Below are 22,724 nucleotides of genomic sequence, written 5' to 3'. Positions count from 1 at the left end.
TAATAAGACCCACAAAGCACACTATACAGCCCTACTATACAGAGTCCCTATGGTGCGCCAAGCTAGCACACAGACCAGCAGAATACCAATTAGCCTATGGCACCTATGTGATGAGAGACAATCTCACACTGGCCAGACAGCCGGTGACAGGAGCCAACCGGCTTTCAGCCTGCCCCACAGCCCAGACTATTATTATTCCTCGCCGGTCATGATCTATATGGGATGAGTCCTCCGTCTCTCCCTCTTGCTCTCAAGGCGGCTTTAGAAGCTGACTGGAGATGTTGACCCCGACCACTTCTGCACCACGGGCAGGGGTTGAGATCCACCCGGGGGACTGAGTCTGCCGACGTCGCAGGGGGGGCAGGAGGCAGAGGGTGTCGGGGACGATCTCGTGCCCCGCCCGGGAGAAAAACATCTGCAATCCATGGGGAGGGAGGGAGGGAGGGGTGGGGTTGGGGGGGAGGGAGGGAGGGCAGATCGATATTCAGCTGGCACGATGTTGTGGCATTTTCAACATGGCTGACTTGGACAGGAAGGAAGGGAGGTCAGGGGGAGGAGCAGGGGGAGCGGGTTTGGGAGGACGTGACGCCCACCGGTACGAAAGCGCAGGACGCCCGTCACCGTGACGCAGGCTGGCCCACGTGCAGGGAGGGGGGGCCGCGAAAGGACGGCTCGGGGTCCACGGCGTTATTTCGCTATTTATTTCCCTCGGTGGCAGTTGGCTGACCCCTGACCTCCAAGCCCGTGTCGGAGCGTGACATTCGAAATGTAAAGCACGCTCCACTTCCTGCCGGCCGCCACTCGCCACTTGACGGACAGCTGTGAATTGTCTCCAATCGCGTTCACGCGTGACCCTGTAGCGACGACACGTCTCTTTTTTTTTTTGTCGTCGTCGAAAGGCGCAAGGAGGCCGTTTGACCTCATATACACATCATTCAAGGACGGGCGCTTCGAGAGAAAGAGAGAGAGAGAGAGAGAGAGAGAGAGAGAGAGAGAGAGAGAGAGAGAGAGAGAGAGAGAGAGAGAGAGAGAGAGAGAGAGAGAGAGAGAGAGAGAGAGAGAGAGAGAGAGAGAGAGAGAGAGAGAGAGAAGAGAGACAGGAGAGAGAGGGTGGGAGCACAATTTACCGCGCCGTGTATTTCCCAGAGAATACACGGGCCGGGCCGTGTAGCTACACAAGCGGGCCACTTTGAATTTGCGAGCAGGGAATAAATGCGGATGGTGAAGGGTCTCCAAAGGAATAAATGCTTCATTTATGTCCATCATTTATTCATAAATAGATGGAACTGGGGATTGCTTAAACATGCTTCACCTTTTCAGTAAAAAGCCAATAATCTAGATCAAGAAACGAACATCTTGGGCGTTTAGTGTTGCTTTAATTTGAACGTGTATGGTCTCAAATTCATACTGCCTGACCTGACCTGAACAAAAGGGAAGGGAAAAGTGGCATCATTTTAATCTTGAAAACAGATTAGAGACCAGACTAGCTCATTGAAATCAATCCCAATCAACTCCCCGTTCAAGATTAGAAGGCAACATACCCCCGTGTGTCGGCCTCGACACGAAGCAGATGGAAAGTTCTAGAGAGATGGAAGGGATACGAGGGAGATTAGGGGGTGGGGGGATCTCTGACACGTCAACGACAACACAACTAATGGATCTCCGCCAAAGCTGCCCAAATAACTGCCTGACACCCCTCGGAGACAACCCCACCCCTCTGGACAGATATGCAGGCACCTACCGGCAAATCAATCCGTTGACCCTTTGAACCCTGTGGGGGGTAAAGTCCGGAAGCGAGGCAGACGGTTGCAGGCAGCCCGCTGGCTGGCCGGTGTTTGTCTCTGGGGAAACCTGTTATTAGTCTTTGAGATCCGGTGCTTCGCTGTCTTCAGCGGGCCCTGCTGTAAAACCAAATGAGCGGGCGAGACATTGTGTTTGGCTCTCCTTCGGGGACGCGCCCTAAGACGGCTCCAGGACGGTGCTAAGCTCCGGAAAGCTTCCCTACGGCTCTGTGCCGTTTCCGAGGAGGCCCCTGGCACAGCTTTCGACGCACCGCTCCGGTGCACGCATGTAAAAACAAAAGGCTAAAGCACTCGCGCGCTCTCTCAAGAGTAAACGCGCGCGCGGAGGTTCATGCGGGATCCGCTTTCCACACACATCGATAATATCGGGGGGGGGGTTCAACTTCTTTTCCAGGCCGTGTATCGACCCCCCCCGACCTGGTGTTTTGACCTCTTTGGGGGGGTCTAAGTCTACATAATTCGGCGGGGTCAGACCCCCCACCCCCGGAATCCGCACCCTGTCGAAAACCCCACTGGGAGCAAAGCAACGCGCTGGTTTGTCGCGGACGACAGTGTCTCGACGTCGTCTCGGTTTTGGCCGGTGTTTGGGTCTGATCCGCCGTGTCGCGTGAGCGGCCCTTGCGCCCTCCCCCACGCCGAAATGACTGAACGGCTTGCAGCGAACGGGGGGATTCGGAGCAGAGCCCATCTTCGCATAATGTCGGGGACGGGAAGGAGCACTGCAGACGACAGGCGCGCACGCGCACGCCCCCCCTCGCCGACAGCAACGGACGTCACAGGTGCCAGACCTCGTTTAGACGGCCATCTTTCCATCCAGCCGAGGGGCGACAAGAAAAGACGGGCTCGGTGTGGGTCGATGCAGGGAGAGACAATCCAATCGTCGGAGGGGAGTGTGACAGCGGTGGTGGGAGGGTGGGAGGGAGGGAGGAAGACAAGCACACAGAGTCTAGGGGCTGCTGGGAGTTCGGAGTGCAGCTGTGAAGCTCTCCAAACATCTGGAGCTATTAGCTCTAACACCGCCTGGAAGACGCATTCTGTTCGTCGCCCAGACAGGGCCCCTGCACCAAAAATAACACTGCCACCCCAGAGACCGAGCAGCCGGGCTCTCTCTGCGCAACACGAGACACTGTCCGCCTCGCACACTCCTGCTCGCGGCCTCTACATTGACATGTATTCATTTAGCAGACGCTTTTATCCAAAGCTGCTTCCAAGAAAGAGCTTTACAAAGTGCATAGGTCACTGATCATAACAACGAGATAGCCCCAAAGCATTGCAGGTAGCCAAAACAAGCTTCTCCCTCCAACCCTGGATGAGTCGGCGGAAAAGTGTAGCGGACAGGACAGCGATGGAGAACCGGTACCTACTGGGCCATTCTCTGGACGAGAACACTATTAAGGGGCCATTTGAAGTAAGAAATCGATAAATGCATTGATGTCAGACTCGTTGGTGCTCATTAATAATGGATGGACCACTTAGGTTCACACTTCGTATGCATAGATTTGTGGAACAGGGTGAAATATGACTGCATCAAGGAATACAGGCAGTCTGTAATTGTATCTGCAATGTAGGCTACAATTAAATGCACATTTGAACATTTCTCTTGCTTACAATTCAATTTAATTTTAATTAATTTGTTTGGAATTGGTTTTATATAATTTAAGGGTTATGGTATATTAGTCTAGCGTGTGGAAAGCAATTTCCTTGAGACTAAAGATGACAAGACTCGAGACCCTTCAAGTTGCCATTTCCACAAATCAAAAACCCAACAGAAAGGCTTTTTTGTATTAATAACCACACAAATATAAGAAGCATGGTTTCTTTGTCTCTTTTTCTCCATACCATCTTATTGTTTTTTAAAGGGGTCATTCAGTGCCATTTTGAAATGGGGCACTGGACGTTCTACCTACTTTGGGGCGAAGCTCGGGGCGTTCTACCAGGAAACAAAACCACAATCCTCTACAATTTCTCTTCACCCCCCCCCCCCCCCCAGCTAGTGAATAATTGCTGGAATGAATTGTGTGTGTTATGAGCTCCTGTCTTCACGGGTTGTTTAGCTAGCAGAGGGTGGTGTGTTTTCTTCATTCGATTATTCCCATAAATGATGGCATTATAAAAAAGGAGACAGTGCCCTTCAGCCGGCTGCTGCCCGATGTAGGGCGTTAGAGGAGCAGCTGCCCTGTCTACTATGAACAACACAGACCTGTAGAGCCCCCCAAAATGTCCTTTAGATGTCCAGGGCTGGTGGGCCTGGTCGTGTGAGGAAGTATCTCTTCCACGCGGTCACCAGAAGGGCTTCTACCTCAGCTCTCAGAGCTGGGTGGAGAGCTCCACTGTGCACCTTCCAGGGTGTTGTGATACGAGAGTGGGATGGAAGGGCCCATGGCGGAGGCACGCTGGCGAGGTAAGGTCTTCTGGAAGTTTCTGAACAACACTCTCTCTCTCCTTTCTCTCTCTCCTTTCTCTCTCTCTCTCTCTCTCTCTCTCTCTCTCTCTCTCTCGCTCTCTGTGTCTCTCTCAGGGCTGGCTGAATTATTCAGTAGAGAAGGTCTGACTGAGATAAAGCCCACTTGAAATTACCCAGGCCTTTCCTTTCCCATTGTGAAGTGCATTAAAGTAATGGACCTCTCAGAGACTGCAGCAGAAAGGCAGGATTGTTGAACACATTGCCATCAGGGCTTCCAATTGCCCATCCATTCAAACAGACTCTCCTCTCCACATGACAATAAATAGATTTGACGGCCTTATCAATGTTGCTGGATGGCAAACGAGTTTTTGTGGTGAAACGCTTGTGTGGGTGACGAGAGCGATTGTTGGTTATGAAAGCCAGCAGCAGTCGATGGCTCCTACCTGAACTGCCAACAAAGGTGTGCGGGGTCTGCGTGTGTATGATTACAAACTTGTCTGGAGAGCGTCTGATAATGAAGCCCTTGTTCTTTTCACGATATTTATCGGGATTCGCAGAATTGGATTTTACTGCTCCTTGCTATAAAAAAAATATCAAAAGAGGAGGCAATCACGGCAGGATTATCACCAGAACTAGAACAATGAACGGCCCGGTCGACCCGGGAAAATAATAAAAGACTCTTGGGATGTTTTGCCAGGGTGCATATGGGTGAACAGTGCACCAACAAAGAACCCATTTTTATAGGCCATGGGGAGACGGCGTAATCACCGCAAAGCAATTGCAAAGCGTCGTGTGGACAAACAATACCCGCTGACAATTGCCTCCTCTCTTGCTTATGGGAGTCGCCTGCCATTCCTGTTTGTGTTTGGCTGTTTAAACGAGGCTTGATCTCTGTACTTTGCAGTGATCCGAGTCGCCGCTTTCGAGGAGCCTTGCCCGCTTGCCTGGTGTACTCTGGCGTTTAACCCCTCACCCCTGCAGAAATGCCGCATTCACACAACCGCTATTAAACCCAGCTGAAAGTGCTTGGCAGGTAGGGAATGGCTTCTGGTTTGACAGGGTGGCCCATTAACAGCTTGTTTGGGCTCTAAGGTTTACAAATAGGCTACAGTCCGGTAGAGACGCGACATCGATGTATTGACCGATGCATTTACATTGACTCAAAGTCCCCTGGAGATTGCCTCATTGCACTATAAAAGCTTTGTGATTTAGGGTCAGGAATTGCACAAGCTATTTTCGGAATGCCCTCAAATGTCCAGAGTTCTGGATTATGTGTGTGCAGTATGCGTGTGCGTGTGTGCACAATCAAATGTGTGCGTGTGTGCGCGCGCACATCACCAATTGCCATTCCTCCGCGGCCAAAGCACGTAAACCCCCATCTGAAAGGCTTCTTTTAGTTTACAACCTGTCTCATTGTGATTCCTCACCATCCACTGATGCTACAGGCTTCTTTTTTCATTTGGGGCTCAAGTAACCTGAATTTAATGTTGTCTAGGCAGACAGCCAGAAAGTCCAAAGTTGTGCGAGGCGGGTCGGGGGAGCGGTGTTTTCAAAGGCAATTCACAATGACGAATGACAAAAGTTTCCAACCAAAAGTATCTCCTCCGTTGGAAAGTCTCATTAGGTGAGGAGATCCGGGGCTTGAGCGGCCATGCAAATCACCCTTCTGATCCGTCAAAGTGACACGTAAACAATCGGGGCTCGTCGCTCGCAAGCGTTCCAGGTAAACACCGCCCCACCCTGAATGTATCCCGCTAAACGGGCACATCCAGAAAGAAACCGATTTGCGTCTTCCCGTCGAACCGCCCGTCATATGGGCTGGAAGCGGCGGAAAACAGAGGCGACTTTTCAAACGGAGTCGTTCAATAAGAAAGACGAGCTTCGCCGTAAAAGGAGGAGGTGGCGGTTTAGCTGCGCAAAGGGACATTATCATCTCCATGTCGGCAGAGATGAAAGGCCGCACCTCAGTGTATGAGGAAATGTACACAATACCGTGGTGTTCGAAAAACACGACATCCCATTATACACGTTGTACCCCACATCTACATGAGAAAGTGCCAGGGCCGACTATTGCGACACCTTCATTCAAGACGATGGATAGGAATAAACGGAGATCAAGTAAACTTGTTAACGACAACGATCCTATTTTGAAACATACCACCTAAGTCATCCGCATGTTTAACATACATTATACAAGGGATTTGGAGAGACATGAATTCGATGAACTGAACATGAACTGGTTGACTGGCTTGATGGCGTTGAATCCTCCGGTATACGCATCGTAAATAATTGCTCGACACACACATTTGGGGGCCGGCGGGTAAACAGATTTTCAATTTATGGCAAGGCGCCTCGCCTCGCGTGTTGGAAACGCGCGTGCAAGCGACAGGATACTGTGCAGCGGAGGGGAGGGGGAGAGACTGCGCTTCGGGGAAGGGCGGGGGGGGGGGGGGGGAGACGAGTGCAGCCTCTCACGCCGTTTCGTTTCTTCTCCAGCACAAGCACAGCCCCCCCCCCCCCCCCACCAGCCCCCCCCCCCAGCCCGCCTCACCTTGCCTCCTAACACGTGAAAAACCTGCCAGATGCCCTGTGTTCCTCGCCTGACAGCATAAATTGTTGGCCGTGGAGCTCGGCGAGGGGGGGGGGGGGGGTCAGAGGGGAGATGATACATACATGACCGCCAACAGCCAGAGTCAAGGAGAGATGGGGAGCAGCTGTCATGGGTGGACACACACACACACACACACACACACGATCCTTCTCTGTGTCCAGCATCCTGGTACAGCAGAGGCCTTAGATACATGCAGTCCAGGAGCAGGTCTGTCGCTGGTCTTCAGACGTCGCCCCCGACGCCCGCTCGGCTTATATTCTCCTGTCGGAGGGGGGGGGGGGGGGGGAGTGCTGTAGACTCTATGCGGGCGGGATTTAAGGCTTTATCAAAAGGTGACGCTCTCTTTAATTGGGGATTGACTCCTGTTCTGCGAGTTGCCCTTCCTGTTTGTTCGGAGAGCTGCTAGTGCCCTCACTGCCAGGTAGCGTTGCATGGACCGGGTTTAACACTATGCATAATATATCTGTTTATGCATTCGGAATATTCCAACGGGGCTTTAACGGAACTTTGATATGCAAATGTGGGATCCAAAAATCCCCGGGGACGTGGAAAAGGAGGGAGGGGGTGGGAGAGTGGGCGTGGCTGTCGGGGGGGTTCCTGGCCCGGGGCCCCCGGCCGGGCGGGGCCTGAGAGAGCAGGGAGGACGTCCTAGCACGGGGACCGTGCTGGGGGCCGCGTACGTTCCAATCGGCCAATCAATTCCCCTTCCTGTCAATTAGACCCGGGATCAACCGAGACACTGCGCATCCAATAGCGGGTGGGGGGGGGGGGGGGGGAGGGTGAGGGAGGGCACACACTGCTGCCATGGAAGCTTCTCTTCGTCTTCCTCCGCCTCCTCCCCGAACACACGTCTGGGGCTGCCTGTCCTTGTACCCCCCCCCCCCCCCCCCGCACGCTCCCCACCGTCCCTCCAATGGTCTTGATAAAACACTCCATCCCTTTTTTTTCCCCTGTCGTCTTACGAGATAACAAGAGAGGCTTCCCCTGCACAGGAAGGCTCTGCGAAGCCTGGGGGCTCAGCCGGTTGGGGGGTGAAGGGTGGGACGCAGCTCCGAGAGAGGAGCGTGATGGAGCTGTGTGTCCGTGGAACTGGCAGAGGTCAGGAACAGCTGCAACATCTGAGCTGTCGCACTGTCGTGAAGGGGCCAGGAAGCAGCCATCGCGCGTGATAGAACGGATCTGTTATTTTAAGGCACCAAAACAAAAAAACGTATCGGTCTTTGGACTGAACGCTCAGTCATCGCGTGACATACTGGATCACCGGGACCTCCGTTTCCAGGGCTGGACGCGCAGGCAACCCCGGCAGCCATGTTTGTTATCATAAATAATACATTGTTCTCTCCTGGTCCTCTCAGAATTGCCTCCCACACAAGTCTGGGGAAAAAGTAGAACAGTGACTTGAAAGGCAAAGAGAGGAAAACAAAGAGAAGAGACCAAGAAGACGAAGAAAGAAAGAAAGCAACCCAAAAAAAGAAAAAAAGATTCTAGTTCTGTAGATCATCAGGCGAATGTGACCCAGGGGAGGCCCGAGCACAAAGACTTCCCACAATCTGTTTGCGCCGTGGCATGGCCGGAGGAGGAAGAGGAGGAGGAGGACGAGGAGGAGGAGGAGAAAAATGAGGAGGAGGAGAGAAAAGATCCGCAAATATTCACACATGAGGAAAGGGAGACGGTGACTGTTTGGCCCCGGCTGGGGGCGTGGGGGCGGGGGGAGGACACGCTCTAACCCGTCTTCCGCCCCTTCCCTCTCGCATGAGAGGAGCGGGCGGCGGGAGCCCCGGCTAAACATCTCCGCCGTGGGAACTGATCGATAAAAGACGGCGCGCTCCCTCGGGGAGTCGCACAACGTCCTTTCGGGAGAGAACACACCGCCTCGGGCGCACGCTCCAAAAAAACGCGCACGCACGTACATTTCGTAGGCTACAATTAGAAGGAGAGCGCACGGAGAGTGCGAAAGATGTCCCTTGTTTTGACAGGGAGAGAGTAGAACGTCTCTCGACAGCCCTGCGATGTATTCCACATTCCTATCTGGGGAACGACACAAGCCAAGTGTTTATTGCTACCATAACACCGGCTGGGGGTGATAAGTGACTTGTTGATCAGGTACATTGCCCCCTTCGTAGGGTTCAACAACCTCGGGTTTAGTTGGAGATTTTGGACCAATGTATTTCAAAAAAACACTTCCAGTCCTTATCTTGCCATTTACAATATATATATATATATATAAAAAAATGTTTTTATTGTGTTTCAGTGATTGGAGAACAAAGGATGAGGCAACCAGGATCGAGGTTATCCTTTGTCTAGACTTGACACATCAACAGGCCATTAACCTGGGTACCAACAGGCCATTAACCTGGGTTAATGACTCCAATGTTTGTGCGCATCACAACAAAAGCGACAAACCAAGGAGCCAGGCAGTCAGAAAGCTTCTTAGCGAAAGAGCAGGTCTGATTGGTTGACAGGCCCTGCTATTTTAAAGTCTTCTGGTTCTGCTCGCGTGGATGGAAATGTTCCCTGAAGGCTCTCAACTCCTTTCACATTATTACTTCTTGATATGCAGTTACCATGAGCACCAAACGAAGGCTCTGGCAGTATTCAAAACACTCTAATCCAGTCTACCTCCCAGACGCAACCAGGAAATCCATTCGCCGACGAACCAATTTCCTCCATTAAAGATCCTTCTGGCCCCCCAGTTTAATGCGAGGCATGTTGTGCTCATTAGACAGAGTACCCCCCCCCCCCACCTCCCCCTCCCCAGGTTTTGAGTAATGGGAGCATGGGATAAGCCAGGCTTCAAATGCGTCTCTCGTGGGAGAAACCCAAACACCGTGATTGCATTAGCTCGTCTGGTTCACGGGTTCAGCCTCCACGCCACACAGCCCTGACCCCCCCCCCCATCGTCCTCGAGACTCCCTGATGGGACTCTCGTTTCTACCTGACCACACCACCGTCCCACAGTCCGTTGTGGATCATGCCTGAGCAGAGCTTCTTGTGGATGTTGCTCGCCCTAACCCGTTTTGACAACAAAGAGGGACCATTCACATTCCAAGCCACACAATACCTCCGTGCCTGTGAAGAGTGTGTGTGTGTGTGTCTGTGTGTGTGGGTGTCTCTTGGGGGGAGGGTGCACGTGGATTGAACACACAACACAGGGCAACGTCGTGACCCGGAGGTATGAGGGAAGGTCGTTTGAGGGGAGGGGAGCCTTGGAGCAGGGAGAGGCCATGCCAGTGTTCGGGCTTCCGGACAAACACAAAGGAGAAGCAAACTCGACGTTTGCTGACACCTAGGAGAGGCTCCGGAATGTTCCAGTGCTCCTTCACCTTCACACGACCGAACGGCAGTCCAATATATTTATCTATATTCCCCTGCAGGAGGGAGAAGTGTCTGTTTCCCACAGATAGCCAACGGCACTGCTGACTGACTGAAATAACACGCACCATTAATTTCTGTTTGCGTGGCGGGGAGGCAATAATTCAAACAAACAGTTGCTGAGTTCACGCAGGGATGACATTTTTGAGTTTTCTTCAACTTCCTGATTTTGAAAACGCCCTTTATCATTTCGATGCCGGACACTTACTGGTTTTCTAGTCGACGGGCCTGGTAATTCATAGCAAACATGCAGTCAATGCTACAACTTAGCTCCACACAGTGACTCAGCAGGTGGCCGTAACGATTGTGTTACTCACTGTCTGCGTGGACCAGCAGCACCAGACTGGCCAGAACCAGGAGAAGTGTGGCTCCCCTGGAGAGGGGAGAGGTCCGTCTGCGATTGGGCACCATAGTCCGACTGCTGACACGCTCTCCTCGGTTCCCAAGGCTCCCACTGATTGGCTAAGAGCTCACGCGATCATAGAGTAACACCTAGCAGAGAAGAAGGAGAAGAAGAAATGATGCGGGGTGTTATTGTCACACGGTCGAGCACTTTCACCGACGGGGTGAGAGATTTCTCCCCTCCCGCCAGGCGATCGAGGGATATAAAACGGAAATTGGTAACCTTACAAATTGTGTCAGGTACACAATATTGGGAACATTTGAAACCTTGAGTGTTGTGCTGCTATAACATCACTGATGTTCAAGTCAGGCGCAAAGACAATTGACAGCGGCTTTTTTGACCCACCATGATTTACTGTTGCTAGGCTACCCTGAGGACTCTGGTCGAACCCAAAGCTTTTTCAGGTGACCCTGAAATGTTGATGATTGTTACCAACTGTGGGAATAAGTTGTGACTTGTCACAAGGCTGCAATGCAGTAAAAACAAATCTTATATCACATTCATAAATCATAAAAATAAAATAAAAACATCACAGAGCAGTTCCGCCTGTGATCAACATGTCTCTCTGACCTTTTCGTAAAAGGACTCAGGGTGTGAGAGCTACGAAGGAAGAATCCATGTCATGAATCATTATTCCACATACACTGACATCTGCAGACTGCCGTGTGTGTGTGTGTGTGTGTGTGTGTGCTGTATCTGGGATGTAAACACATTGGACGAAAGAAATGGAACCATGCCAATTAGTCATTTTTGAACAACAGAGAGCACCTGCCCTGACAAATGAACGTCGAATCACAAAAGGCACCACGTCACTTGATGACACAAGCCATGCAAGCTCATGTCATTCTCCTTTGTTGCCATTGCCTAGACACCAAACATAAACTACAATGGTAGCTGCACTGCCACATTTGACACAGGTGTTTGTTTGGTAGCCAGTCCAAGGATAGAAGGTGAACGCATAACCCCCCTGACTCTCTTTGAAAATAATTAGCCTGTCTTCAGTCTGTAGTCAGACCGCATGGGAGGATATTTGCTGCGTAGACTGCTATATCTGATAGTAAACAAAAACAAAACTCCCCTACACAGCAATAACACCAAACTTTTCGCCGCACGTCTTGAATATTGCTGTGAAACGTTGGTACCACACTTATGTGACCAAACTTTCCACAGAACTGCGGCGAGTCCAGATCCTCTAATGGGCTTTCGTGTCGATACCCAGTTGATGGCAAGCGACTTCTGGCCCTGCACTTTCTCTTTCTCCCCGGGAAGTACCAAGAAAGACTTGTTCCGTGGAACAGAAGGGGGGCTGTGAAGCACAGAGCTCACACAACTCTGACCCCCCCACCACCAGGACGCTGGTTAGCGACCGGGGGCCGCGTCGATCTCCCCCCTAGGGAGCTGCGCAGCGCTCCCATCTGCCTCGGCACATAAACTAACGACGGGGGACAGAGAGAACTGTGCTTTCCCTTCGTTTGGCCACCACGAACGGACAGAGGAACAAACCTGCGCTCTGCTGAGAGAGCGTTGGCCGAACGTTTGCTCGTCATGCAAACAGAACCAGCCAGGGACGATAAACACAACATTTGCATTTAGTCATTTAGCAGACGCTCTTATCCAGAGCGACTTGCAGTAAGCACAGTGACATTCCCCCCCGAGGCAAGTAGGGTGAAGTGCCTTGCCCAAGGACACAACGTCATTTGGCATGGCCGGGAATCGAACATCGGGAATCGCCGGGAATCGCCACCTGAACCCACCAACCTCTTCTTTAATAGAATGTCTTTGAGCTTCTGGAACATACAGTGGTATATACTATTTGTTAAGAACACAACGTTCATTGATTGGCCATTGGAGGTGCTCCGAGGTTACTTTCAAGGGATTTCACAGCTAGCAACCTCACGATCAACCTGAGAACGATGATAAAAAACCTCCCTTCTGTCTGCGCTTCCCAGCATTTCAACAACATCTAAATCCCCCCATGGTTGAGACTCCCAAACCCTAGCAATTACAGACCAAACAAATGTTTGATAGTCGCAAAAACGTTTTTTTTGCAAGCATTCTGACATGTCCTGATGTTAGCCTGGGAGCTGGAAGCAGGGGGAAGACAAAGGGAGTTTTGGGGGGTTTCAAGCATCTCACGGCGTCAACCGCTCGGCGCCGCCGTCACCACCCCCCCCCAGGAACATCTGAAGGCTGAGGCAGCTTTGGAGAACGAATACCCCTTTCATGCGAGCTTCCGCATCAGACGGCTCCCGCTTCACTGATTCAATAAAAAAGGAACTCCCACACTTCTGGCATCTAGTCACATCGACTCATGAAACATACATTGGGCTGTTCCCCCCCTCCCCCCCGAGGCCTCATTGAACAGCAGCCTAAATATGGAATGGGAGGATGTGATTTGGAATTGGGATTCTTGTCGTTGGAAGCATGAGTGACGTGCCGAGGTGATATACGGAAAAACACTAGAATACTAATTCCCCTCTCTCTCTCTCTTACTTAAAATAAACCTCTCATTCGCAAAATAAACCTCTCTCTCTCTTTCTTTCTCAAAATAAACCTCTCTCTCTTTCTCAAAGTAAACCTCTCTCTTTCTTTCTTTCTCAAAATAAATCTCTCTTTCTCAAAATAAACCTCTCTCTCTCTTTCTCAAAGTAAACCTCCCTCTCTCTTTCTCAAAATAAACCTCTCTCTTTCTCAAAGTAACCCCCCCCCCCCCCCTCTCTCTCTCTCTCTCTCTCTCTCTCAAGCTACTGCAATCTGTGAAGAGACGGTGTATTTCTGGCCGTTTTCACCTGCTGATGCTGCTTAGTCTGTCTGACCTGCGTGAACTCCCAAACAGCAGATGAATACGTTCTATCCTATGGTGTTTGGAGCGTAATCTCAGACAACATGCTGTCGGTCAGACACCAAAGTGTATTAGAGGCTTTCAGGGAAATGATAGCCCACAGTTCGACATGCTTCGACAGAGCCACTTGAGAGCACATCCATCCACGGCTTGTTTTACTGTCGGTAGTTTGATGTGTAATCTTGCATCATCCCTCGGGCAAATTGATTGCTTCGCGTCGAACGTAATACATGTCTCGCAAGCATTTTTTCTAATCTCACACAGTGCCTTTTGGATTTGTCTACCATTAAACTGAGAGAGTTATGATGTTTTATATAGGTGTTCATCATAGGTATGGGGGTGTGTTGTGTAGCTAGGCTCCTTAAATCAAATGTCTAGTGATGCAGTAGAGGCCATAAAATCAAGATGTTAGCAAGCCCAAGTTGAAGATTTCTTGAGTGTTACTGAATACATTCCTTTTCAATCCCTGTTTTTACTATTTGGGCAAAATGCTGCGTTTATGATTCATCTTCCTAAAATTGCTTTCAGTACAGGTGTCATTCGACAACGCATTCATACTAGGTGTGCAATATATTCCCGCCATATTCAGGATATACAGAATGAATCATCTCGAATGGACTTCCACTGACCCGACCAAGAAACGCGGTCGTAAAAAGTGTTCGCCGGCGCTAAGTTTCAACTCCGCACAGAATCACTTCCAGTCGTCAGAGAGCAACCCCTTCCAGCAGTGACAGCGACCGCCTCCCGCCTGAGCACCTGGCCTCCCCGCCCGCTCTCTCCCCGCCCGCTCTCTCCCCGCCCGCTCTCTCCCCGCCCGCTCTCTCCCCGCCCGCTCTCTCCCCGCCCGCTCTCTCCCCTTGTCTCAATGACATCCCTCCAAGGAGAGCTGCATCGTGGGAAGAGGGTGGGGGCAAAGTCAAGCACGTTTACAGCCCGCTGCTCTTTGGGTGGGGGGGGACGGGGGGGGGAGTGTGATATCTTCTCCCGGCAGACGGCAGGGTTGGGAAGACGTGACTCCAGCTGAAGGGGGTAAACCCCCCGGGGGGAGCCTCCCTGTGCCTCTTATCTCCTTATTTATTCGCTCTTCTCCCCGGAGGTGGGATTGCGCAAAGGGCCCTCCGAGGAGGACACCTATCTGACGATGAGGGAGGGACGAGGAGAGGGAAACTGAGGATGGCGTCTGGGACCAACGTCCGGACGCCTCGACGATATGCAGAGGTGGCTCCATCCAGGACTGGATGGGTTGACAGACCATGTGGGAGGGGGGGGGGGGGGAGCGGCCCGTTGTGTCGAATGGCACCCCCAGCCTGCCTCCAGCAGGGCCAGGAATGTTTTCCTTTGGCGGCCGAGACGCGAGTCTGTTTTGTTTAAGCGGATAAGTGCCACTCGTGGGCCTAATCTGCCCGGACAGCGGCCAGGCATCGAGAATCCACACACGCACGCACACCTACACACCCAATCATACGCTTATGTAAAACCTGAATCAGGGCCCCCTTCCCTTCCGACTGCACTGTGTTCCGCTGCCATGTGCCACATAACTGAACAGTACACTCTCAGACCCACGAGTGGCCTTGAGAGTCGCGTAGGGGCTTCCAGTGCGCCTGGAAGTTACACCGAGGATTAAGAGCTCCCCTTAAAGAGGCACATTCAGCACATTTTCCCCCCTGCCACCCTTGTCTTGCTCTGCAGCTCTGCTAATTTGTTGTGACAGACCGGTGGGAGGGTGGCGAGCGTTATCGGGAAGACTTGGGCAACATTCGCATCGGCCACAGTGCCTCGGAGGGAAAACTGCCGAAGACGGAAACAGACATGAGAGAGACTCACCCCTGGATTGGAGAGCTCGAGAGAAATCTGCGAGGCCTAGACACAGTTAAACCACTATTTTGCCAGACAGATGGAAATTTGTATTTGTGCTCCGGTCATGGTATTTAACCTTATTTGAGCTTCTCATAAAACAAAAATATTGGAAATGTTATCTCCGGTTCAGGCACGCTTGATGCTAAATTTAAAAGCTGCATAATGCCAGCCAAATTAGTGTGTTTTCCGTCGAACAAGACTGTATGGCCTGAGGGAAAAATCCAGAAGGCCTAACAATAACAAACAACAGCCAAGGCTTTGATTCGTATGCTCTAATGCACCTGATCGTTTTAATCATATCCCATTTACATTAGTACCAGTACAGCAGCACACCAGGGATGCAAGAGAGAGGAAAAAAAAATCATTTTTATGTGTTTTTGTTTTATGTTAATAATTGTATTGCTGGTTTTTTTTTTTTTTACTGGTATTTCACACAGGAATATTAGAAAGCTATTCAGCTATTCTCTGACCCACTACAGCAGTGAAAGTCAGTCGCAGTCATTGCTTTCACCCAGTCGTTTACGATGTCGCGATTGTTTGAGAAGAAAACAAAGGGGATTTCTTTTTTTCATCTCACGCCGGCCTACTTTGAGGTGATAGCGTTCAATGGATTACCTCTCCTCTGGGTCCGGAGAGACGGAGAAGATGTGGGTCCAGCTAATTAGCAAGACTAGGAGATAATTACCCACGCGGAGAGCCTTCAGATGCAGCCTTGAGATTTACCTTGACGCATTCTGAGTGCGAAGCGACGAGCCCCGAGGACGTACTGTCGCAACGCACGCCGGCGAGAAGCTCGTCAAAGATTTACGAGATAACTTTGCCCCCCCAGTGCAAAGTATCGGCTCCGGAGTTAATGGTGCGATTACACTAATGAGGTGGAAGTGGGGAGGTGGACAGTGCGGGTTGGGTGAGGAGTGACAAGTGGCAGGGCGGTGTGTGTGTGTGGGGGGGGGGAGGAGGGGGGGAGCGGTGTCTTGCAGGGGGTGGGAGTCCCCCTGAAACAGGCCAAGGGGGCCTTCATTACCAGGTGATCCCTGTGTCGCGGGGCGGACACGGCGCCTGTCCAGCCCCTGGCCTCATTACGGCGCCTGTCAAGGCCGGCAGCACGGCTCTTTTGATCTCTCTTCCTCTCCCCCCTGATGCTGGGCGGGCGGCCCCAGCGTGGATCCATAAGCCCCCCTAACAATGATCTGATGTGGGACGGGGGCAGTCGCCTGGGCGGGCGGGCGGGCTTGAGAGCAGACGGCCGAGGACCTCATCTCATGTGAGGGTTCCACTGGGGGTATCAACACCGACAGGCGTACGTGAGCCCCACAGCAAAAAGCCCAAACAAACTGTCTTACCGCAGGAACTTTAAAGGGCTCCAATTTCAGGTCCTCTCAGCCGAGAGCTTGCGACAAATCCCATAATTAGGAATGCACTGAGGACAACGTACACAACACGCTAAGGGGAAGTGAATGTCTGTCGAGACTAATTGGACGCAGGGAGGAAAGAAAAAAAAAAAAACCCAGGGAGCGTGTCACTGTTAATCATTCGGCATCGGCCAACATTTTCCCATGGCCAACCCCCATGAAGCTTCAGCGGGTTCACTACCCATAGGGTGTGAGCGCACGGCATGAGCAACTGTGTCGATACTCACTCAAACCTTCAGACTGATTCATGGCAGGTTTGAAAAAGGCGCACGAGTCCTCATATGACTGCGCGGTAGACTGCTGCTCCGACAAAACATGAAGATGTGATAGGGCGTCGTGGTCAGCCGGTGTAATATATTACTGCCAGCTCCACGTTGCTCAACTATTTCCGGGGGTGATATATTTTCAAGTAACAATGATATTCATGACCATCGAATAGGATCCAAACTCTAAGCCAACGCAAGTTGGTATATTAGCTGCGGCAAATCATGCGCTGGCAGAAATCCAGCCCTGACACAATATTAGTAAAAGTGTTTAATGTTTGTCAAATAGTGCCTGGAGTGCAACACATGTATCATTCTCTTTATCCCTTCATTGTAAATACGGGCAGATGTGCTGAGTTGGGGAAGTGAGGCAAAACGCACACACGCAAGCGTCTAACAGCTAATCCATACATGCACAGCTTTCAGCACAGCCCAGTTAGCGAGTACTGATGTCATAAAACCGTTCACGGGCCGGGAGATAATGGGAAAGGCTACTTTGCTACTGCGCCTAACGAATCCATTACCCGCCAACAAGTCGAACTCCAAAACATCATAAAACTGACATTCCCAAGATAGATAGACTTGCGGTGGTGGAGTCTTCCTTTCTAATGGCATTAGAGCAACGTTGCTCGGTGCTGGATAAGCAACGGCAGGGCGCAAAATGGAGGCCCTTCCACTGCTGTCAACGGTCGCATTCCTCTTGCTATCGTATCGCTATCAGTTCAGCAACCTCGAAACAAACAGTGCGAGGGACGAACGTGTGGATGCCTGCGTTATCTAGACATCGCTTTACAATTCTCCAGACTCCCGGCTGTCTGAGTGTGGAGGATGGATAGGCCCTCCTCCAGAGTCCTGTCCTTCGTTAATGTGTTTGCTCTGAGAGCACGGCTCGGCGCATTGATTATCGGACGCCCTGCGATATTTAATTTCATCCCGATGCCCTTACAGTAGCCATGCAAGTTTAATCACGCCATGCGAAACTTTCATCTGACGCTTCTGACAGTCCTATTCGTTAAGGCGCCACAATCAATTTACTCGGGAAGCCGTCTCGGCCAATCAAGACGTGCCATTTTACAGAACAAATGCAGAATTCAAACGTCCGTCTCAATGTGGTTCGATTCGCAGCTTTCAACCTGCTCTGTGAATCCTTCCTCGCCGGGGAGAATGTTGCACATCTAGTTGTGGCTGCTTGTCGCTAGTGACGCTTAACAAGGCAACCACAACAATGCGGAGAGGGGGTAAATCACATGACTGTCTCTGAGATCACAGAGTCGGTCCAATGTCAGATCGACAGCAAGAGGGAACGCCGCCAAGCGCGTACGCATTACTGGTAAACAACAACAAATCAAGAACGGACGTGAGCGGCGTGGGATGAACATGAATCAAAGGCAGGATGAATCGACGCATCAAACTGAAATGAAGGGGGAGAAGGATCTATGGACGCTCGAGTATCTCTGCACTGCGCCGCGGTGAGCGAGAAGGCCCGGCAAGCCGAGCCATCGCACAGCCTACCGTCCGCTAATCCCCCAAACAGGACTGAAGCACCATTTTGGGGATCAGGGAGAGAGAGAAGGGAGGGGGAGGGTGGTGGGGGGGGGTCTGCTAGCCTCCCCCCCCCCCTAAAAAAAACGCTGTGACAGTAATACCAGGCTGTCACCGGCCAAAGAGACAGCGGTGAGTAGCGGGCCCGCGGCGCGCGCAGCGAGGGGTCGCGCCGACCTGTCAGTCGTTTGTTTGGAGAGCCGTGCGCTCTCGATGAGGCCCCCCCCCCCGGGGAGAGGCCCCCGCAGAACGCCCCTCCATCACGCTGAGGACGGGGAGGTTAGTGGCAGTCTTGATAGCCTGGCAGACCCCCAACCCTGGATGCCTCCCTCTGAAGGAAAAGAGGTGGCATCCATCTCCATCAGGGGCTGTCACGGAGCGGAACAAAAAGAGGGGTGATGGTGACGGCGGATCATCGCCGACCTGCCACCTCGCCCAAACACCGGGGGTCCAGAATACAGCCACAGCCCGAACAAAACATCCAAAGTCTGTCGCACGCCGCCCGGATCATTCACGGGGGACGGACGCCGTCCCCACGAGCCCCGATTGTAAACGACGCGGGACAGCTGCGGGGTGACGTGCGTCCTTTGGGCTCGTCGAGTTCCAAACGCTCGGTCACAGGCGGAGTCGTGGTGATATTTCCTGGGCGAGCGACTCCGAAGCTATTGAGAATAAACGCAGACGGGGAAGAATGCTCTTTTCTCCTTCCTTCTTTTCTATAGTGTTCTCTCTCTCGTGCCTCTATATGGCAAGAAGTGTCAGTACACTGACAGCAAGTGAAGCCACTTAGAGCCATGGCTATCTACACACACACACACACACACACAGACATACCATCAATAACCCTTACAAACCCCTCTGGCAGGTATACTTTCAGAGATGGTTGGACAACTGTGGACATGAATAAGACTTAATTACCAAGCAGACCCTCTAGAAGGTTTACATAAAAAATCTCTCTCTTGACAAGAGGCAATTAGCATCACAATACTTTGTAGAGAGCTTCATTACCACCAGAACATGGACAAAACATAATCGAAACATTGTCAGAGTGACAGCAGAATGTGCAGTAATCATGCTGAAGTTCTAATGAACAAATCAAATAAAAAGACAAAGTGAAGAAATTGCCGCCGTGGCGCATTCGGCTCTTTCATGAGATTCACACAGTGCGCAGATATAGGTGTCGAGTGAAATCCAGTACAAACATAAAAGAAGTGTACTGGAAAATGTTTTGTCTATTCAACACCTCTAACGGTTTCTGAAAAGACTCCTTAAACAACAAAAGAAGTGCCAACATATTACTTTGTGGGGCCCAAATTTGCAGCAGCAGAAAGTGCTTCAAAGAAAGTAAGAAATATCCCTGAAATCCTTTTTATTGCAATTATAATCTATGCTTCAGTGATCACCATACAGTATCTCGGGAGAAATGTTTCAATTAGGATTTAGTCATCAATTTATATTTGATAATATATTAATATATGCAAAGAACAATATTTCAACTTGGGTCAAATGCATTTCCATTTTATCATTAAAGGGGGAGGAATTCAGATTGCAGGCAATCACTACTTCAAACTGCTATTAAAATGATCATTAATGATCAAGCATCAGTTCCAGACAAGTTCACATACCTGCAAAAATGAACCAGCACATCTGCATATCATGTCGTACATGGAAATGCAAAGTCAATCCAGTTTAACATCCTCGACGTTGGGTAGTAAGCTATTAGTCGAGTAGGTTATCCAAGGATCAATCCCCACCAGACACTAGGGGCAGCCAGCCAAGGTCGGGATTAACCCGGTGGAAGTATCGAGGTGAGATTCAAACGCACTCCTGAATGGAAGTGCTCTGCTATGTTAATGAGTTCTTCAACACCACCGCCGTCTCTGTGACAGACCGCCAGCGAGAGCTTCAGCCAGACTCCAAATCCAGTCAGCCTGTGCGCCGCGTTAAGAGTTTGGCTTTACCGGGTCTTAGTCTGTCTGTCCTTCCGTTCTGGTCCAAAGTCCAGAAAGATAAGAGCGATGCGCAAGGGTGAAGTCATACATCGAGGATGAAAGGGGAAACGGCGAGAGCTCTGGACTAGCTACTGCCTCACGGGTCTATGCTGGGCACGCGGCCACGTGAATTTTGTCAAGAACACTCTGGAAAATTCTTGACAGCGGCCACGGTGGTTCACCGTGGAGAGCACGTACCGTTAGGGCTTTGATTCCGTTTCAGGCAATTTCCTCCACGTCTTCCTCTCCCTTTCTCCTTGTTTTCCTGTCTGCCTCATAATGTCTCTGGCTATATAAATAAAGCCCCCCAAAACGTCGGAATCTATAAATATCTATATAAAATAATGGGGAAAACCAACTTGATTTTCACCGTATTTGCATTTATGAGTTCCCGCTCTCGACTGTTTAACGAGACTTGAGTTATGGGGGATGCAGGTCTTAAACAGAGGCTTGTGTGCCCTAGAGGCCGCCCAACTCTACTACCCCCCCCACACCACCCCCCCTCCTCTCGCTCCCCCTCCTTCCCACCTCTCCCTCTGGCCCTCCATCAGGTTGGCCCAGACAGGATTAAGAGACTCTCAGACTATCAGTTACCTAGAGTCAGCAGAACAATGTTCTGTTTCAGACAGTTGTTAGCTACTGTAACTCTTCTCATTATCCTCTGTTCCGACTATCTTTCTCTCCCCCTCCCTTTCCCTCTCCCCTTCCCTCTCCCCCTCCCTCCCTCTCCCGAATTTCTGTCCCAGCGCGGAAAAATGTGGAGCTACTTTCAATAAAAAAAATCCCAATCGTAAAAGGTTGGGTGAAAGCTGTAGAACAGGGGTTCCCAATCCTGGTCCTCGGGCCTCCCTGTCCTGCATGTTTTAGATGTTTCCTTGTTCCAACACACCTGATTCAAATGAATGGTCGTTAGCAGGTTTCTGCATAACTAGATAACGACCCATTCATTGGAACCAGGTGTGTGGGAGCAGGGAAACATCTAAAACATGCAGGTTAGGGAGGCCCGAGGACCAGGATTGGGAACCCCTGCTGTAGAACACATGTAGGAGATGACGTGTGATTGGCAGGTCTACAGCTCCTCAGCGTAGGGAGACAGACACAAGCTGCTGGACAGGTTCCTTCTTGATTTGGTTACCAGTGGCTCAGAATACTGCACCGGGGGGGGGGGGGAGGGGAGGGGGGACGGAGCGCTAGGCGTCAGTCGGCTGCCAGAGCGAGAGGATATGCCCTTCAAAAAACATTGTTGCATTAGCAGAACATGATTAAAGCGTGTTCCCATCAATCACGAATCGTATCAATCATTTGATTAATTCCAAAGGACTGACGTCCAACGTCCTAATCAATTACGGTGAAAAATGAATGCTTTCTGCCTAATTTATTCTTAGCTGAGGAGAAATTAAGCCAAATTTAGACATTAAAAAAACACATCTTGCACAGCTTGCACATGATACAATAGAGAGTCCATTGGAAACACTGAACGCCCTGCAGGACTAAGAGGGACAATGGCATTTTGCATTCGACAGCCATGTTTGAAGGCTGCCGCACAACCTTTCGAATGAAGTTCCAAAGACCAAACATCGCTGAGAACTGCTTTCCCTCTTTGCCTGCAGAAGCCCAAAGTTGCTACGACGCCACAATGTTCCCGCAGAAACCGTCCTGAAAGCGAGGGCGAAACGAACGGTGCCAAGAAACGACATCAGCAGCGACAGTCGACTTTGCGAGTGACGTCTGCCTTGGCTTTGTGGGAGACGAGCTGTCCCTTCCCCAAGGCTGCGTGCTACGGCGATGGACGCCGTGAAAGCGCGGTGCACAGCCAGAACCTGGAAAGGAAAACAAGAGGAATCACAGGCGAATGTACGAATCAAGTCGGCGTGTTCCACGCCTTTTGTTATTCTATTCAGCACAAACAGAAGCGTGGCAGATCGTGATAACCAAAGGGAAGCAATTAAAAGGAACTCAGGCAAACGTCACAGCGCCATGCCTCTCCAAAGGGAGAATTGTCCTTTTTTTTATCTTTGACTACCACTGTGTGGGGAGGGCGAGATAAGGGTGTAAGAGCAGCAACCGAGAGGGTTCGACCGCACGCGTGGACCCGAAAAAGAATTGTTATGCCTGCTTTGCATGTGAAAGTCGTTACTTTGCACGTGGGTGAGGCAGGGGGGAAATAAAGACTCAGATTCAAGGTGCGTTTGCTGGTGTGGTCCGCATGACTTCCTCAGTCCGGC

General features: G+C 51.0%; 1 protein-coding gene across 1 annotated transcript in view; it reads right to left on the bottom strand.

The window, feature by feature from the left end:
• The window catches only part of ptprfa (protein tyrosine phosphatase receptor type Fa), a 144,172-nt gene that overhangs the window by 92,599 nt on the left and 28,849 nt on the right, over positions 1 to 22,724 (bottom strand). Inside the window, exon 2 of the mRNA XM_084692649.1 lies at positions 10,507 to 10,681. Within this exon, the coding sequence (XP_084548775.1) occupies positions 10,507 to 10,600 (94 nt within the window). The 5' untranslated portion in view covers positions 10,601 to 10,681. The remainder of the gene's footprint in view (positions 1 to 10,506; positions 10,682 to 22,724) is intronic.

The sequence above is a fragment of the Hypomesus nipponensis genome, chromosome 26 (assembly GCF_054491055.1).
Source record: "Hypomesus nipponensis isolate SF chromosome 26, ASM5449105v1, whole genome shotgun sequence".
Taxonomy (NCBI): Eukaryota; Metazoa; Chordata; class Actinopteri; order Osmeriformes; family Osmeridae; genus Hypomesus; species Hypomesus nipponensis.
Note: the sequence above shows the minus strand (reverse complement) of the source record. Positions and strands in the feature narration are given on the sequence as shown.